General features: G+C 46.1%; 2 protein-coding genes across 3 annotated transcripts; one reads left to right on the top strand and one right to left on the bottom strand.

Moving 5' to 3' along the window:
* Positions 1-187: 187 nt before the first annotated feature.
* Positions 188-10,891, bottom strand: DAND5 (DAN domain BMP antagonist family member 5). 2 transcript variants are annotated; one of them, XM_077261947.1, is made up of 3 exons: positions 10,742-10,891; positions 1,933-2,506; positions 188-1,351 (listed from the first exon to the last, which is right to left on the bottom strand). In XM_077261947.1, exons 2-3 carry the CDS (start codon positions 2,296-2,298, stop codon positions 1,079-1,081), a joined length of 639 nt encoding a protein of 212 aa, XP_077118062.1. In that variant the 5' UTR covers positions 2,299-2,506; positions 10,742-10,891; the 3' UTR covers positions 188-1,078. The 2 variants fall into 2 exon arrangements, with proteins under 2 accessions (XP_077118062.1, XP_077118063.1); XM_077261948.1 differs by having other exon boundaries at positions 1,933-2,426; positions 10,742-10,837.
* Positions 10,892-10,922: 31 nt separating this feature from the next.
* Positions 10,923-13,400, top strand: GADD45GIP1 (GADD45G interacting protein 1). The gene is made up of 2 exons (XM_077261946.1): positions 10,923-11,387; positions 12,082-13,400. The coding sequence occupies exons 1-2, from the start codon at positions 11,041-11,043 to the stop codon at positions 12,413-12,415; spliced, it is 681 nt and encodes a 226-aa protein (XP_077118061.1). The 5' UTR covers positions 10,923-11,040; the 3' UTR covers positions 12,416-13,400.
* Positions 13,401-19,836: the final 6,436 nt, after the last annotated feature.

Below are 19,836 nucleotides of genomic sequence, written 5' to 3' on the forward strand. Positions count from 1 at the left end.
CACTTCTGGAACTGCAGTTGAACAGCTCTTCAACCAATGGTAGCCGCCATTACTGAACCTAATAAGTGCTCGATTATAAACTATTCTTTATTATTAGACGGATGTAAAGGGTAAAAAAAAAAAAAAAAAAATCAGAACTTTTGGATTATAAAATATCAAAATAAAATGAGTTTTCATACAAGAAAAATATAATAAAATGTGTTTATTCCAGATGGGGGCTGTGACCCCCACATTGGGTCATTTAGTTACAGAGTACAAGTGAGCAGGAAGACGATCCAGACCTTCCCTCGGCCCACATTGTAAAAAAAACAACAACAAATCATTGAAATAAAGTGACGATTTAGCAGGAACCCCCATGTGTCTCATCTCCCTTACCGAGGGCTCCGCTGGGGCTGCTCAGGAAGCAGGTGTGCGTAGGAATATTCCTTCCCCCCACAGACAATGATGAGGGCTGGTTCCTGCTATGAAGAGATCGCCCTGCTGGGGGCAGTAATCATCAGCGCACAACATAAATAGTATCTGGAGCCCCATGTAAAGGGCCTCCCCCGCACATCTCACTGGAGGGCCGGGGTCCAGGCATTAAAGGGGTTCTCCACTTTTCTGTACAGTCCTGCTACTCTCCGCCATAGGCGACACTTCTAACCCGTCCCGAGCCGCTCGTACGGCCGAGGCTGTCACCACTCCCCAATGATGGCGCTCACCGGCTGCACCGACACATTGCAGCGAGGCCAGCAGCTGTGTAAGCAGCAGGACCAGGACAGGGTTCTTATTCACTGACCACAAGCCGGGATCAAGTCACAGAAAGACAAAAGACGTCTGAGAAGAAAAAGCAATTTTGGAATGTGCAAAAGTAAAAAAAAAAAAAAACGACATCAGGACGAGAGACGTTCCATTGTTGAAATTCATTTTGCAAACTCCTCTAAAGGGAGCGACGTTAAAATAAAAAAAGGTTTATAAAAAATAAATTATTAGTTCTGGTCGATTCGTCTGGCCGGGTCGCCAGGGGTCGGTTACAGAGGCTCAGAGGCCATCGCTGAGGCCCCGCGTCACATACAGTCTTCCCCATACAGTCTGGGATTTAGGGCACGGGCAGAAACCCCTCGCCGCTGCCCACCTGTCCGAGCTCCGGGGAGTCGCAGTCACAATCTTCCACAAGGACCACCTCTTCCCACGACAGGCGCCCATCGCGACAGCGCAGCGGGACCGAGATACGCCTGGAACGGACGGGAGCGCACGACGTGCAGGGCTGAGACAGTCCGGAGGGCAAACCGGGGACGTAAAACGAATTGCACTGACCGAAGCAAAATTTATTGGGAAACTTCAGAGGAGCACAACCTTTCCTGAAGACGTTCTGGAGAAAAAAAAAGAAAAAATTAATCTAAAAAAATATATAATATAAAAAAATATTATAATCTAATATTTTATATTATATCTTTTTTTTATTATAATATAATTACTCTCCAAGAATAAGAGTGTGAGATACGGTAGATATAATTTTTCTCCTTTAGTCAATTCATTAAAGGGAGCATAAAAAAAAAAATATAAATATATATATATATATATATATATATATATATATATATATATATATATATATATATATATATATATATATATATATATATATATATATCACACAGTCTTATTAGAGAATGTGTATTTAATAAGATTATTAAAGTAAAGTATTTATTAAACATTAAATGCGATTATATACTAAAAATAAAAAATAAGATTACATAAAAGTATTAATACATTTTATTAAATACTAAATCATTAATATTCATATTATAATATTAATATGAAAAATAATATTTTTCTCATTAATCTTATTTAAATAATAAAATAAAATGAAATAAATCAGCGCAGAAATCGCGCTGCTGCGGCTGAATCCACAGCGGACCCGTAGGGGACCAGAGAAGAGCAGCCTCTTACCTGTATGAAGGGCAGAGCGTTGCAGCTGGATCTTTTCAGGGCGTCTCGGCCGATCGGTAGCACCGTGTCAGGACGAGACGCGGGCCTCTCCCTCCGGATGGCGCTCTCCCAAACCACTTTCCTTTGGAGGGCTCCTTCGTCCATGTGGTCTTTTAGAGGAACTCTGGCCATTGCTTGGAAGGAATCCGTTTTGCTCCTTCTGTTTTCGAAGAGGAGCCTTTGTCCTTCTCCGACCGCCCTTCTATCAGACGTCTTCTGTCTTCGTCCATGATTCGGTTCCACACTGATGAAGGTCGATCCTTCATCCTCGAGGAAAGGAGCCGAGTTCACCGAGGAGGCAGCCACAATAATAAGGAGCAGGAGCATTTTCTTCAGTAGGTGTAACGCTGTAAAGTCTGAGGGATCAGTGCCCTTTCGTCAGTCTTGGAGGGTCTCAGGAGACCCCAGAGTCATACGCTGATTTACCTTCTCAATCACTTTAGGTTCGGCACTGCCTTATATAGACAATGGGGGGGGGGGAGAAGGACTGAAAATTAGGAAATGTGGTTGGAGATCTCTTCCACGCTCATCACACCTGTCCGAACATAGAAAAAAAAAACAAAAAAAAAACTTTGGTTGGAGTCAAGTTGGTTTCGCCAGTTCAGATATGTTTGAGTTTCATAGACGACAGGTGATGGGGCGTCTGGTGGTAAAACTTGTGCACAGGACAGGTCGACACTGCAGGTGGCAGCCATTCATCATTTATGGCCAGAGGTCCACCATTGTATAGTCTTTACATCATCCATTGTCACATACATTGCCCCAAAACAGATAGGAACAGGGCAACATATGAAAACCGGGGCAATGGTGTTAAGGGGGTAGTCTACTTTGAACAAACCCTAAAAATAAGCTGGGACCACCAGTGATCATCCCTCGTCTGTAGGAGGATCTAGTAAAGAGTGTTCAATTTACTTGTAGCGTCCCCCGCAGGGGAAATAATGAATTAGAAGGTATCCAGCGAAATAAATGAACAATATAGGAGGTCCTCCAGAAAATTTGCAGATGTCTCCTGTGGTGCGCAACGAGTTACATTCTGTAGTGGGATTTATGAAAAGGCATTTTCTACACCCACAGACACAAACATGTTGGCTGACGGAGGAGCACGTGGCCAGACCCGTCCATCGGCTGACGGAGGAGCTCGTGGCCAGACCCGTCCATCGGCTGACGGAGGAGCTCGTGGCCAGACCCGTCCATCGGAATCCTCTTAGGTTCTACAAGGTGTTTTTGTGGCCAAAACCATATTGAGTGTCCCGATCCACCACCCTACTCTCGGACAGCAGATGTCAGGGCGAAAGACAGATTAGGCATGTCACGCTTCGACATGCCAAATTTTTGCATGTTGTCTGGCAGCAGGTTTCACCCCACTCCCCAGAGATTTGTTGAGCAAGTATGTTTAGAAATTTTTTGAACTCCCATAGAAATGAATAGAGCGTTGTGGATACAAGTCCACCGCTCTACTGACCGAATCCAGAGATGGATATTGGTCCCACCACATCTATCGTTTAAGAATGGTCCATAAATATGAAGAAATGGAAATAACCCTAGTATTTATGGCATCCCAACTCGGAGGAAAAAAAGTAAAATAAAAATAATTTAAAAAAAAAAATGTGAAAGTTTACATGGCCACCAAATAATCTGCAATTTCTGATAATCCAGCATCTAACATGTTAGCAGCGAGTCTCATTAATCCACTGAATAAAGTGCAGCGCCCTGTCCCCATCAGACGAGGACAATAGACCTCTCCAGAGCAGCGCTCATCCCAATCTCAAACCCGTTGCGATGCTCGGTAACTCGTTATGTGAAGCCGATAATCGCCCCCACTTCCATTACCTGCCGGTGTCTGGAGAGGCGACGGAGCGCTCACATTTGAATATCAATGGGATACACGAGTGATTCACAATAATTTATGCAAATTAATTCTCCCCTGAGACACCTAACGATTTACTGTATACAATGGCTGCGTATAAGCCAGTTGGGGATCATTCACATCACATAGTTGCTGGGAGTTGTAGTTTCCCAACAGCTGGAGCACCGCAGCTTGCCAATCCCATACATGACACGGCTATCTAACCCCTTTGGAACTACACAAAGAGTTCAGGAAACCAAACAATCATTTTTATTTCTACAGCGCCAACATATTCCACAGCGCTTAACATTACAGAGGGGACTTGTACAGACATCACAGAGTAACACAACTCCGATACCTGGAGGAGCGAGGGTCTATGAGGAAACAGGGAGGGACACGAAAGGTAAAAATAAAGTACGTGTTGTGAAACTGAATACTCGGAATTAGCCGTATTGCCTGGGTCAGAGCATTCCAGAAAACTGGTGCAGCACGAGAGAAGTCTGGGAGACGGGAGTGGGAGTTTCAAATTATTGCGGATGTTAATCTTAGGTCATTACTGGAACAGGGAGCATGGATAGGGTGGTAGAGAGACCAGAGAGGAGATGTAGGTTGGTGCAGAACCGTGGAACGCTTTGTGGGTGAGAGAGATAAGTCTATATCGGACTCTGAAGTAGATGGGTAACCAGTGCAATGACTGGCACAGCATAGATGGATCGTTGTAACAGCTGGCGAGGAATATAATCCTGGCTGCTGCATTCAGGATGGATTAGAAAAGGGAGAGTAGAGAGTTGCAATAATCCAGACGAGAATGAATAAGATCTACAGTAACAGTTATTGCAGAGTCAAAAGGTATGAAAAGGTCGAATTCTAGAGATGTTTTTGAGGTGTAAATGACCTGAGCGGGCGAGTGATCGGATGAGGGGAGTGAAGGAGGGATAGGAATCAAATATAACACCAATACAACGGCATGTTACTGGGGAGTAGTGGTGGAACCACACACGGAAATGGCAATGTCGGCATAGGTAGGTTAGTGGAGGGAGGAAACACAAGGAGATCAGTTTCAGATAGAGGGAGGACATGATGTTAGAGACAGCGGTAAGACAATCACTGGTGGTTTGTAGTAATGCAGGGGTGATATCAGGGGAGGAAGTGTATAATTGGTGTCATCAGCATAGAGATGGTACTGGAAACCGAATCTACTGATTGTTTGTCCAATAGGGGCAGCATACAAAGAGAAGAGGAGGGGGCCTAGGACTGATCCTTGAGGAACCCCAACAGTAAGGGGAAGGTGAGAGGAGGAGGAACCAGCAAAACATACAGTGAAGGATCGGTCAGAGAGATAGGAGGAGAACCAGGAGAGAACGGTGTCCTTGATGCCGATGGAGCGGAGCATAGTGAGGAGGAGCTGGTGATCCACAGTGTCGAATGCTGCGGAGAGATCCAGGAGAATCAGCAGGGAGCAGTGACCATTAGATTTAGCTGTTAGTAGATCATTAGAGACTTTAGTGACGGCCGTTCCAGTAGAGTGTAAAGAGCAGAAACCAGATTGTAAATTGTCAAGAAGAGAGTTATCCAGAGATAGCGGATGAGAAGGGAGTGGACCAGGCCTTCCAGGAGTTTAGAGATGAAGGGAAGATTAGAGACAGGTCTATAGTTAGCAGCACAGTTCTGGTAGAGGGATTTTTTTTTTTGTAATGGATGTATGCTTGCATGCTTAACCCCTTAACGACCGCCAATACGCCTTTTACGTCGGAGTTAAGGGTACTTATTCCTCAGCGTCGCTTTTTAACGGCGCTGACAAATAAGGGTATAGCGCCCCCCCAACATCAGAAATTCTCCGGGGTCTCAGCTACCGAGGGCTGGCGAAACCCCAGAGAACATGATTCGGGTTGGTTTTTACCGACCCCAGTGTTGCAATCACCGTTATTTATGGAATAACGGCGACCACAAAAAAAAAAAAAAAGAAGTCAGATTTCCCATTTCATTTCTCTCTCCTCTGATATGATCTAGCACATCAGAGGAGAGAGAAATGGGGGCCGCTTTCGGACTTCTTGTGTTTACCCCCTTGATGCCTTGGAAAACGACCACCGCTGCTAGATAGCGGAACATGCCAAGTGCTTCCAATCTCTTTACCGTCAAGCCCATATTGAAGCCGGCCAGGATCACTGGAGAGCAGTTACCTCCTAATCCCAGTCATCTTCAGCACAGGACATATACAGTTAGGTCCATATATATTTGGACAGAGACAACATTTTTCTAATTTTGGTTATAGACATTACCACAATGAATTTTGAACAAAACGATTCAGATGCAGTTGAAGTTCAGACTTTCAGCTTTCATTTGAGGGTATCCACATTAAAATTGGATGAAGGGTTTAGGAGTTTCAGCTCCTTAACATGTGCCACCCTGTTTTTAAAGGGACCAAAAGTAATTGGACAGATTCAATAATTTTAAATAAAATGTTCATTTCTAGTACTTGGTTGAAAACCCTTTGTTGGCAATGACTGCCTGAAGTCTTGAACTCATGGACATCACCAGACGCTGTGTCTCCTCCTTTTTGATGCTCTGCCAGGCCTTCACTGCGGTGGTTTTCAGTTGCTGTTTGTTTGTGGGCCTTTCTGTCTGAAGTTTAGTCTTTAACAAATGAAATGCTGCTCAATTGGGTTGAGATCAGGTGACTGACTTGGCCATTCAAGAATATTCCACTTCTTTGATTTAATAAACTCCTGGGTTGCTTTGGCTTCATGTTTTGGGTCATTGTCCATCTGTAATATGAAACGACGACCAATCAGTTTGGCTGCATTTGGCTGGATCTGAGCACACAGTATGGCGGCTCTGAAGACCTCAGAATTCATTCGGCTGCTTCTGTCCTGTGTCACATCATCAATAAACACTAGTGACCCAGTGCCACTGGCAGCCATGCATGCCCAAGCCATCACACTGCCTCCGCCGTGTTTTACAGATGATGTGGTATGCTTTGGATCATGAGCTGTACCAAGCCTTCACCATACTTTTCTCTTTCCATCATTCTGGTAGAGGATGATCTTGGTTTCATCTGTCCAAAGAATGTTCTTCCAGAACTGTGCTGGGTTTTTTAGATGTTTTTTTTAGCAAAGTCCAGTCTCGCCTTTTTATTCTTGATGCTTATGAGTGGCTTGCACCGTGCAGTGAACCCTCTGTATTTACTTTCATGCAGTCTTCTCTTTATGGTAGATTTGGATATTGATGCGCCGACCTCCTGGAGAGTGTTGGTCACTTGGTTGGCTGATGTGAAGGGGTTTCTCTTCACCATGGAGATTATTCTGCGATCACCCACCACTGTTGTCTTCCGTGGGCGCCCAGGTCTTTTTGCATTGATGAGTTCACCAGTGCTTTCTTTCTTTCTAAGGATGTACCAAACTGTAGATTTTGCCACTCCTAATATTGGAGCAATTTCTCGGATGGGTTTTTTCTGTTTTCGCAGCTTAAGGATGGCTTGTTTCACCTTCATGGAGAGCTCCTTTGACCGCATGTTTACTTCACAGCAAAACCTTCCAAATACAAGCACCACACCTCAGATCACCTACAGGCCTTTTATCTGCTTAATTGAGAATGACATAACGAAGGGATTGCCCACACCTGTCCATGAAATAGCCTTGGAGTCAATTGTCCAATTACTTTTGGTCCCTTTAAAAACAGGGTGGCACATGTTAAGGAGCTGAAACTCCTAAACCCTTCATCCAATTTTAATGTGGATTCCCTCAAATGAAAGCTGAAAGTCTGAACTTCAACTGCATCTGAATTGTTTTGTTTAAAATTCATTGTGGTAATGTCTATAACCAAAATTAGAAAACTGTTGTCTCTGTCCAAATATATATGGACCTAACTGTAAGCGAGAGACAGCAGCAGTGGTCTGTTTCCTAGGCAACGAACTGTAAGCAAAAGAAATAGTTAATATCTCAAAAGTGGCAGCAAATCTTCATAGCGGGCTCACTGACTGATTCTCAGTTAACTCACGTTGCCGCCAGCAGTACTTGGTACAATGAGGAGCCTATAGAAGGCAAACGGTGCTACATCTTTAATGACATCCAATTGCAAACATTTGATTTATTATATATTTAGCCAAAAATACAAGCATTTAAGAATAAAAATATTAAAGAATAATAGTCCCAAAAGGAGAACAACCCCTTTAAAAAAGTGATTTTTTTTAACCTTTCCCAGAGTTTAAAGATGCCAACTAGAGGAGCCATAGCGTCCGCAAAATTCTACCCCAGTATAGAGCTGCCTTTCTGACAGTCTCCACAAGTGACCAGTGTGACCCGACTGCTGTGGCCGCTGACTGTGGGGGTCACGCCAGTAAATCATCACCTCCGGACCGAGCGGAGACCCCCAGAGCGGCAGCACTGGAGCGGCGTGGGGGATTATGGTGGCAGCTTCTCCTAGTTTCTTCCACTTATAGCATCGCTGCACTCAGACGACGCGGCTCATCATGGACGACTTCACATAGGCCATCATGGCGATGGCTGTGACTGTGCCCGACAATGAACGGCAGCACCGGGCACAGCGCAGTCTTCAGAAACTGCTCCGCACATTGGTTGTGTCTGGTATGGCGGATCAGCTCCTGCGACATGATTCTGCTGAGCTGCAATACCACACACAACCTGTGCACAGGAGAGGCGCTGTTTTGGTGCTTTTTTTCTGATATAACCCTAACTTTAAAGGCTTTTTGATGTAGAATACTCTTCCTCAGCCACAACCTACAGGGGGTCCCAAAAGCCTGAGTCCTCAGCGGCTAGCCGACCACTGGGGGGGCATAGTCATTGCTGCACCCCATACGATTCGGAGGTCGACATATACACACGGCTCCATTATGCAGTGGAGACGTGCTCGTTTTTGTTCAGAACAACCAATCACGGCGCAGCTTTCATTTCATATTCTGCTTCTGAAGAATAAAAGAAGCCTTGTGATTGGTTGCTAGGGGCAATTGGTTTTAGATAGTGCCATCAATCTGCCCTGATGTATTATCGGCCTTATGGAGGATTCATGATATACGGGGCGAGACCCCCGGGATACAGGACGAAACTGTCACCTACATGTGTGGGGCTGTGTATACAGGGCCGGGTGTAAAGAGGACGCACAGCTGTGTCTGAGCCCTGGTGTCACTCAGCTGTCGCCATCACTGCCCCCATACAGGGAGATCCCACAGCCTCACATCTGATGGTCTGGAAATCCGACCGTCCAGAATCACCTCCTGCCATAGCAAGGAGTCTGCATGGCAGCCATGGGCCAGCTGACGCCATCTTGGTGCTTATATTAATTACTATAGTACTGGACATACTGCAGATGGCACTGGCACAAATCCCCTGAGGGGGCCAAAGAAAAAAAATAAATAGAAATATATATATATATAATCCTCCTGGATTTGTGTCATTGTACAATTATAAATGAACCCATTTATTTTTATTTTGGTTATTAATTTCTTTATTTCTGAATTGGTAAGAGAAGGGTGATTTTAATATACACACGTACACTTTCAGCGCCCCCTTTTCTTCAAATTTAAAAAAAAAATGAATAAAACTAAAAATAAATCTGTTTTGGTAGCAGGACATAAAATTAATTTAACTTGAAGGGCAAACACTGTAAAAAAAAATAAATAAATTAAAAAAAATTTTTTTTAAATGTCATAATTACTCTCTGGTTTTGTTTACGCTCACATAGAAATAATAATAAAAAAAAAAAAAAAAAAAAACAAACAAACACACACACAACAACAAAAAATATAATTATTACATTGTCTTTACTCCAAAAGAATATCCAAAACTTCACTTCAGTTGGGGGGGGGGGAAAAAAACAAAAACAACAAATCTGTGTGAGGGTTTTTTTTTTTTTTTTTTATCTATGAGAAAATAGGATCAGAGAAAAAAAAAAGTCACCATTTTCCCCTCACCACTTAAATGATACAAGTCTGATGTATACTTACCTGAAGAATGACACTACCAGGTCATTTTGACAAAAAAATATATAATATATATATATATATATATATATATATTTATTTTTCAGTACATAACGGCTTATTCTCACGTCAGTATTTTATCTCAGTATTTGTAGCCAAAACCAGACGTGGAACAATCAGAGGGAAAGTATATAATAGAAACATCTGCACCACTTCTGCCTTTATCGCCCACTCCTGGTTTTGGCTTACAAATACTGATGTAAAATCCTGACCGTGTGAACGCGGGCCAACTGAGATACTGACACTCCTGTTTTTGGCATAGAAATACTGACGTGTGAATAAAGCCTTTTGAAGCAAAATCAATGGTGTCCTTGAAAGCTACAGCTCTTGCGCCGATAGGAATTTGATGGGCGGGTGTCGGCGCGCTCCGTCCTGGCATCCCCCCCGCTCCACCACAGCTTCTTCAAGCTGGCAGGAAAACGCCAGAAGTGGCAACTTTCTTGAACAACTCTGCATTGCAGAAAACATTTTGCAGCTTTTTCTGGCAAAACACTTTGATGACAAAAAGGAAAAAGGAAAAAAAAAAAAAAATTGCGCAGAAATGAAGATTCACCTAGTGCGGAACGGTTAAAAGGGAGGGCTCCTTTTCAGAAAACCCATCTCCAGACTACAGTGTGTTATAAAAACAAAACAGTCTTACTCACCATCCTCGGGTCCAGCACAAAGTCTCCGTCAGTCGCAGGGTCTGGCATTGTCTGCAGCGCTCACGCTCCATTTACATGCTCTTTGATTGGCTGCAGCGCTGTTAACGTGACATCTGCACTGTGGACAATACAGGACACTGGGAGAGGAAACGCAGCGCTGGACCCGGGGAGGGTGAATAGGAAACTTTTAGATCAATACAAAATCTATATTAATAGCAGTTTCCGTGCAATGTAGCCCAGTGACCCCTCACCACACAACATAGGGGTGGAACACCAATTACTTACAATAATACAGCAATGTAACTCCCCTTTTTTGGCCCTTTCCACTCTCCCCCGTGCAGCACAGCCTCCCACACCGGCAGCACAGCCTCCTTATCGCCCCTGACACAGTAGCAGCCCCTCCATGGCTTGTTATAGGTAATTAGCGCTCTAATTAGAGCTAATGAGACAGGCATCTCCGCGGACGCCCCGTGTCAGCGGTGTGTGCAGGCATTATCGCCGCCGCCTATGGAAGGACCCACATAGACGCAGCGCGGTCTCCGGACTTCCGGCTCCTTCTGAGGTCAGAGTGCGGGTGTCCAAAGATGGCGCTGCCCATGCAGAGGTGCTGGGCCGGGCTGCGGGCACTGACCTTACCCTGGCCGGCGGCGGGTTACCATGCCAGGCCGAGGATTTGGGGGCTAGGGGGCATCTATAAGCCTGACCCTAATGACCCAGAGACCAAGCCCTGGCATAAAGGGCCGCAGTATGAGGCCAAGCTGTACGGCCGCCATGGCAGCGCCTCTGGGGTGAAACCTGAGAGTCTGTGGCCGAGTCCCGAGCAGCTCCGGGCTGTGGAGGAAGAGGAGAAGGAATGGTGCCCGAGCCTGAGGGAGATGCAGGAGCGGCTGGAGGCCAAAGACCGGGAGCTGGCGCGGCAGGAGAAGGAGAGGTCAGGGCTGGTCGCCATAGCAACCCCGAACCACAAGGCCCAGCACGCACTGTATCATTACAGAGTGCACCACACATGGCTGAGCACCAGGTGGCGCTGTTGTAGACGGTGTATGAGCAGCCATGTGATGGGGCATATACTGCAGCGCCACCTAGTGCTCACTGCTGTAATCCAGACCAGCCCGTATAGTGGGCATGTATTCTCATCCGTATAGGCGAGCGATTACCGGCCCGACTGCCGACCTCGTAGCCAGGACTGATGGCCTCATGATGTGTCAGGATGGACGGGCCAGGAATCCATGCAGTAATGTGAAGTCCTTCCATAAAGGGGATGTGCAGGCCCCTCTGGTGTGCGCATGGTACCTGCCGGTTACATCGGAGCACAGTGAGAGGAGCCGGCTCAGGAGCGGCAATCCTCGCTGTTAACCCCATGAAAGCCACTATTAACACCCGCCAGCTTTGTTTATGGCGCGCGTTGTTGTCCTTGTGCTCCCTTAGGGCGCAGTGACACCCTATAGGAGACAGAATTGAGGCGGCTTCAGATTATAGGGACGCCTGAATGGCTGCCGTGTAACATTACACTCCCCTCCTGCCACCTGGGATGTCACAAGCAGGGGGTCCCACCAGCCCTGTCCCCTCACGGATCACGCATGACTTCCTTGTGTGTCTATCTAACGCGTCTTTGTTTCTTTAAGGGCTCGGCTGATAGCGGCCAACATGGCAAAAATGCCCAAGATGGTGGAGGAGTGGCGCAGGGCAAAGAAGGAAGCAAAGCAGAAAGAACGAGACGAGAAAGCCCGTAAGCAACGTCTCTTGGCCCTCGCCCGTGAGAAGTTTGGCATCCAAGTAGATTTCCGTAGTGCTAAGTTCCAAGAGATGGTGAAGGACCTGGAGAAGGAGGACAAAAAGAAAATGAAGGCTGTGAAGAGGAAGCAAAGGGAAGAAGAGAGGGCAGCAATGGCGGAGCTTCTAAGTGCAGCCACTTCAGGCGCTCAGCCGGCTCCTCCGGTGTCCGATACCTCAGGGTGATGCCGAATTACGGACGGGGTGGCCTTCCTCGGTTCTCTGGTCACACGGGAGCGTGCATGGGACTATTATGTAGACACATGACTGATGAGCACAGGCAGTCGCGCTGCTGCCGTCAGCGCCACATCGTTACAACCTTTCTGTATATAACCGCGATTTGTAATAAAACAAGAACTTAGAATGTCTCTACGTCCACTGACTGTTAGTTTGCGGGAGGGGGCGACAATTTTCGTATTTGTGTTCAGCCTGTAAGGCCCATCTGCGCGTCTAATGAGCCAAACTAATCGCCCCAAAAATCAGTCTGCAGTACAGATGCTAAAATGTGGTGTATTACCCTTCCCTAGAGCTCTTACACCTGCTTGTTTTCCATCTATCGCCACCATTTCCGAGCTTTACAAAGCCAGAGCTGTCAATCAAAGAAGGGGAAGTGCAGAGGGAAGGAACACAGGCAGGTGAGGAGGCGCAGAGAGAGGGAACACAGGCGGGCAAAGAGGCACAGAGAGAGGGAACACAGGCGGGCGAGGTGCAGAAAGGGAACACAGGCGGGTGAGGAGGTGCAGAGAGAGGGAACACAGGTGAGCGAGGAGGTGCAGAGAGAAGGAACACAGGCAGGTGAGGTGAAGAAAGGGAACACGGGAGGGTGAGGAGGTGCAGAGAGGAAACAGGCAGGTGAGGAGGGGCAGAGAGAGGGAACACAGGCAGGTGAGGTGCAGAAAGGGAACAGGCGGGTGAGGAGGTGCAGAGAAAGGGAACACGGGTGAGCAGGTGCAGAGAAGGAACACAGACAGGTGAGGAGGTGCGGAGAGAGGGAACACAGGCGGGTGAGGAGGTGCAGAGAGGAAACAGGCGGGTGAGGAGGTGCAGAGGGAACAGGCGGGTGAGGAGGTGCAGAGAGAGGGAACACAGGCGAGTGAGGAGGTGCAGAGAGGGAACACAGGCAGGTGAGGAGGTGCAGAGAGGAAACAGGCGGGTGAGGAGGTGCAGAGAGGGAACAGGCGGGTGAGGAGGTGCAGAGAGGGAACAGGCGAGTGAGGAGGTGCAGAGAGGGAACACAGGCAGGTGAGGAGGTGCAGAGAGGAAACAGGCGGGTGAGGAGGTGCAGAGAGGGAACAGGCGGGTGAGGAGGTGCAGAGAGGGAACAGGCGGGTGAGGAGGTGCAGAGAGAGGGAACAGGCGAGTGAGGAGGTGCAGAGAGGGAACACAGGCGAGTGAGGAGGTGTAGAGAGAGGGAACACAGGCGAGTGAGGAGGTGCAGAGAGGGAACACAGGCGGGTGAGGAGGTGCAGAGAGGGAACAGGCGGGTGAGGAGGTGCAGAGAGGGAACAGGCGGGTGAGGAGGTGCAGAGAGGGAACAGGCGGGTGAGGAGGTGCAGAGAGAGGGAACAGGCGAGTGAGGAGGTGCAGAGGGAACACAGGCGAGTGAGGAGGTGCAGAGAGAGGGAACACAGGCGAGTGAGGAGGTGCAGAGAGGGAACACAGGCAGGTGAGGAGGTGCAGAGAGGGAACAGGCGAGTGAGAAGGTGCAGAGAGGGAACAGGCGAGTGAGGAGGTGCAGAGAGGGAACACAGGCGGGTGAGGAGGTGCAGAGAGAGGGAACACAGTCGGATGAGGAGGCGCAGAGAGGAAACATGCGGGTGAGCTGGTGCATTTAAATGACTGGCCCCACTGCTTGGTTTGAACAGTCATTCTGTGCTGTCAGGCTCCTTTTAACCCTTTCATGACCTATTTTGCGTTTTTGTTTTCTTCTTCCCAGAGATATAACATTTTGACTTTTCCGGTGACCTGCTTTTTGCAGGATGAGTTGTACTTTTGCATGACAACATAATTTTGCCAAATTAGTTTTTTTTTTTTTTTTTCATTTACCATGTTCGCTATATGGTAAAACTGACCTGCCAGTCTCCAGGTCAGTTCGAGTTTGCAGATACCAAATGCTTAGATAGATATATATATATATATTGAAAAAAAAAATTCAGAGATTTGAAAGAAACAAAAACTTTGCTTTTGTCGTCATTTTCCGAGACCCATAGCACCTGAATTTTTCAGTATCTGGGGCTGGGTGAGGGCTTATTTTTTGCTCCCTGATCTGATGTTTTCATTGATGCCATTTTAGTATAGATACAATGTTTTGATTGCTTCTTATTACAATGTTGCGGCAGCAAAAAAATAACAAAACAACTAATTCTGGCATTTTGATGACTTTTCCGGTTATGCCCTTTACTGATCTAATTAATTATGATTATTATATTTTGATTGGACTTTTACAAATGCAGCGATAACAACCGTGTTTCTTTTTTACATTTTTATTTTTAAAGCTGCAAAAGAGGTGTATTGAACTTGTGGGTTTTTTGTTCACATTTTTAAAAACTTTTTCTCACTTTTTATTGTATTTAATAGTTTTCTATTAACAAGAGGCACCACTAACCAAACACCACCATTACCAAGAGGCACCACTAACCAAATGCCATCATTAACAAGAGGCACCACTAACCAAACACCCATTAACAAGAGGCACCACTAACCAAACACCCATTAACAAGAGGCACCACTAACCAAACACCCATTAACAAGAGGCACCACTAACCAAGCACCACCATTACCAAGAGGCACCAGTAACCAAATGCCACCATTAACAAGAGGCACCACTAACCAAACACCCATTAACAAGAGGCACCACTAACCAAACACCCATTAACAAGAGGCACCACTAACCAAACACCCATTAGCAAGAGGAACCACTAACCCAAACACCCATTAACAAGAGGCACCACTAAACAAACACCCATTAACAAGAGGCACCACTAAACAAACACCCATTAACAAGAGGCACCACTAACCAAGCACCACCATTATCAAGAGGCACCACTAATTAAATCTCAGCAATGATAGTAAAAATAATAACTTTTAATGATCTAAAAGAACCTAGAACAACACTCACCAAACACAATGACCACCAATGATGGTGACAATATAAAGTGCAAGTGCTCGTATAAAAGGCGTGATTTCACCAATGTTTCGCGATCATCCAGGCGGGTTGTAGCAGCAGGATATAACCGGGACTATATCAAACCCTGGCGTGCCCCATGTGTTGCTCCCAAGTGTAATACTGCCTTAGTAATACCCCAAAAAGAAAATACATCCCTCGATACACGTCTTCCTCTGATAGAGGATTTCTCACCCCATTTACCCCCGCAGTTCATTGACTCCCTGGATGAACTCTCTACAGAGGAAGAAATGCGTAGGGAGTGCTAGAATCGAGTGGTTTAAGGGGAAACATGTAAATGTTTTGGAGCGGCCGAGTCACAGCCCAGACCTTAATCCAGTGGAGAATCGGTGGTCAGATTTGAAGATCGCTGTCCACCAGAGGAAACATCTAACCTGAAGGAGCTGGAGCAGTTTTGCCTTGTCGAATGGGTAAAACTCCCAGTGGCTAGATGTGGAAAGCTCAGACAGACTTATCCACAGCGACTTGCAGCTGGAATTTCCACAAAAGGAGGCTCTACAAAGTACCGACTTTAGGGGGTAATTGTTATCCTCACTGAAATTTTCAGTTATTTTGTTGTTTGCTTCACAAAAATAAAACCAAATGTTCACAGCTGTAGGCATGTTCTATGTATGAACTGATACAAACCCTCAAAATAAAAAGTGAAAAACCAGGTTGTGATGTAGCAAAATACCAAAAATTCCAAAGGGGTGAATACTTTCGCAAGCGACTGCTATGTATAGAAGAAATCACAATCTCTTATGAATGCTGACGTTCAGAGGAAGATCGTAATGTCAGGCATGGGGGTCTTCAGCTGACTCCCAACTGTCATGACAACCCTTCAGCGCCCTGTGATAACGTGATGGAGGCCAATAGGCGGGGTGAATGATGTGCTTCCAGTCAGCGAGTGTTAAATTCCGCTGTCAAAGATTGACAAAGAGATTTAACTGGTTAACAGCCGCAGGTGGAGCACAGATCCTCCCGCCACTGTTAAATCAACCATCATGTGCGAGTCCGCATCACAGGCAGGAAAACGACCTTTGACGTAAATGTACGTCAGAGGTCTTGAAAGGGCTAAAGTAAATTTTGTCTAAAACTGTTGCAGCGTCAAACATACATGGCAGATTTCATGCAGCTACATCTGGCACATGTTGCCCAATCCACAAGCCGCATCCACTAGCTTCCCTTTTACAGCTGATTGAAAGTACTCAATGGTAGTACTCAATGATATTGATGACCGATCCCAAAGATTGATCATAAAGTAATGGACAAATCTATCAGAAGCTTTGGACGTCTTTAACATGGAAAAATTATTTATATATATACGTTGGGGCAATTTTCAAGCTTCGGCCCCGTTCCCATGAGCTTTCGAGGTTGCTGATTTTCTACACATAGTAGGTTACTTTCTATTGTTTTTTTTTTACGACAGTTTTTGTCTCTATTTTCTATGTCATTCTTTAAATAAAGTTGCTCTGTTTTTGTTACTTTCTGGTATTTAGTTTGATAAAACTTTGTTACAGTCATGTGCGGATTACATGTGGGTTTTTTTTTTACATAATGCAATTCTATGCGAAAATCCTCAAATAAAACTCAACGTACCTTACAGAGAAAGTGAGATGTTGGTGATCTAAAAAAAAAAATGCAGCCACCACAGGCCAGTGTATGAAGTGTCAAAAAAATAAGCTCACGTTGCTGGAACTGTAAGGCCTTGTGGGAGTGTTTCTCCCTGTAATACAGGCTGGATGCGAGCACAGTGTGTATCCATGATGCTGAGGTCTTCATGACTGAATACATCAGCACAGCTTCTATCCTGCACTTATTTCATCTTCATGTACTTACCTCCATTACTGCAGACCATTTTCTCTGCCCTCCCTGCGATACTTTCCCTCCTGTCCACGGTGTGGAAATCTGTGTACAACCCCTTCTCCCTCCTGAAACATTTACCATTCGGAAAGGGAGGCGCAGGAGCTCAGATGGATGTGTGACATTTTTGCAGATCACTCTTGATAAATATGGGACTTACAGAGACTCTACTGCAGCAAAAAGACTAACGGATCGTACAGGGGAAGGGGTGTGTCAATCACTCTCCTCTGGGGAGGGGAGAGAATGACCCAGCAGGGATCGGCTCTCTGGCGCCACCACTTACCCCAGGTCAGTTAGGCAAATAGTTGCCGGAGAGACTTCCCTCATAGGTACAAATTATTGAGGAGCTCCCAGTGAGGGCAGTCCAGGCTGGGGAGATATATATATATCCTGGCTGACACTGTCAGAGTTCCTCACTAACACAGTGCTGTATGCTGCCACCAGTTCCTCATTAGATATAAGCCCCGTCCAACAACAGGCTTATATCGAGTCAGAAACCAACCCCGGAGTAGCGTATAATAACCAGCTGAGCGTGCAGACGTGGGGATTCGGGAATCGAGCGTCTCAAGATTAATTTTACATTTAATCGCCGAAAGGCACACTAGAAGATACAGGAATATATATACACATGAATAATATACAAGTATACAGTCAGGAGTGTAGTACAAGGGTAGGTTACAAATCGATTCCAATTACTGTGTGATGTAGCATGTGACCACAGGGAGGCGCTGATGGATCTCAGGTCCAATTCTTTGTTACGTGATTCCCTGGCCATGTCTAACAGGCCTGCCAGAAGAAAAACTGAGTCCAAAATGAGGAGCAGCCTCTTATCCCCTAGGCTGCCCCCTCCCACACACTACACGCACCCCTGGGCTTGTGCAGCTTTTCTCCTCCCATATCTGAGTTTATGGTTTCCTGTCCTGAACCGTGGATGCCCATAACTTTCAGCCCTAAGCGCTAAATAAGACGGTGGCGGCGCCACTGGGTTCTGCTGGATTTTATCTGTGCAGGAAGCTGTGGTGCCACAATGTCTGCATGGCAACCTGCCTGAGTCAAACAGAGAAAGCCAGTTGGCTGGTAACTGCACAAGAGTTCACACCACTGTGATAATTGCTGGGGATACAGGGTCTATGCCTTTTGCCGCCCCCCCCCCCCCCCTCAAGAGGCTCAAAGGCCTATTTGACCAGCTGAATATAAAAAACACCAAGGTTACTTACTGGTAGCCGGTTTTTCCGGAACCCATGACGGCACACCTGAGAGAGGGGATCCGCCCAGCCAGGACAGGAAGCCCTACTGAAAATAAAAGGGCGGTACCTCTCTGTCGCTTCAGTTGGTTTTCAGAGCATGAGAGGCCCCCCTGGTTAGTACACATGGCAATCCAATACATTATATTAAATAAAAACACCCAAAACAATAGTGCACACCGAAGGGGTGATAAAGGGGGGAAATATACGGGTGCCGTCATGGGTTCCGGAAAAACCGGCTACCAGTAAGTAACCTTGGTGTTTTCCCTTCCCCCATGACGGCACACCTGAGAGACTTTTGTAGAAAGAAAAACCCTTAGGGAGGGACCACCGCTTGGAGTACCCTTCTACCAAAGGTTAGGTCAGCAGAGGAGGAAAGGTCTAGCCGGTAGTGTTTGAAAAAAGTTGAGGGTGAGGACCAGGTAGCGGCCTTGCAAATTTGGTCATTCGATACCTCAGCTTTCTCTGCCCAGGAGGTAGCCACAGCCCTGGTGGAGTGAGCCTTGATGCCGCCAGGAACCGGAGTGCCATTTGCAGAATAGGACAGACTAATGGCCTCCCTGATCCATCTAGCAATGGTACTTTTAGCTACCCCGCATCCCTTTTTACTACCTTGAAAGGCTACGAATAGGGTTTGATCTTTCCTCCACTGACTAGTCATGGTTATTGTAACATGGATCTCCTTACATCTAGCATATGGAACTTTTGTTCCCCCATATTTTTAGGATTATTACAAAATGATGGTAACGTAATCTCCTGACTCCTATGAAATTTTTGGACTACCTTGGGGAGATTCGCTGGATCTGGTCTCAAGATTATCCTGTCATCAAAAACCTGAGTGTAAGGAGGGCATATTGATAGAGCTTGTAAATCACCTACTCTACGGGCCGATGTTAGAGCTACTAGTAGGACCGTTTTCAGGATGAGTAATTTAGGTGATAATTCCTGCAAAGGCTCAAAAGGATCTTTGGTTAAAGCCTCCAAGACTAGATTTAGATCCCAAGGAGGGATTTTGGGAATAATAACTGGTCTAGACCTGCCACAGGATTTTATAAATCGTGAAACCCATCTATTAGATGCTAGGTTGCAATTATATAGGGCCCCTAAGGCTGAAACTTGAACCTTAAGGGTGCTAGTTGCTAACCCTAGCTGCAAGCCTGCTTGTAGAAATTCTAGGATGGGACCCACTGGAGCTACATCCCCTAACGGCTCACCTAAGAAATCTAAAAATTTCTTCCAGGTCCTACCGTAGATTCTAGACGTTATAGGCTTTCTGCTTTTTAATAGGGTGGAGACTAACCCTGGTGAGAATCCTTGGCGACTTAGTAGCGCCCTCT

Source organism: Ranitomeya variabilis, chromosome 5, assembly GCF_051348905.1.
Source record: "Ranitomeya variabilis isolate aRanVar5 chromosome 5, aRanVar5.hap1, whole genome shotgun sequence".
Taxonomy (NCBI): domain Eukaryota; kingdom Metazoa; phylum Chordata; class Amphibia; order Anura; family Dendrobatidae; genus Ranitomeya; species Ranitomeya variabilis.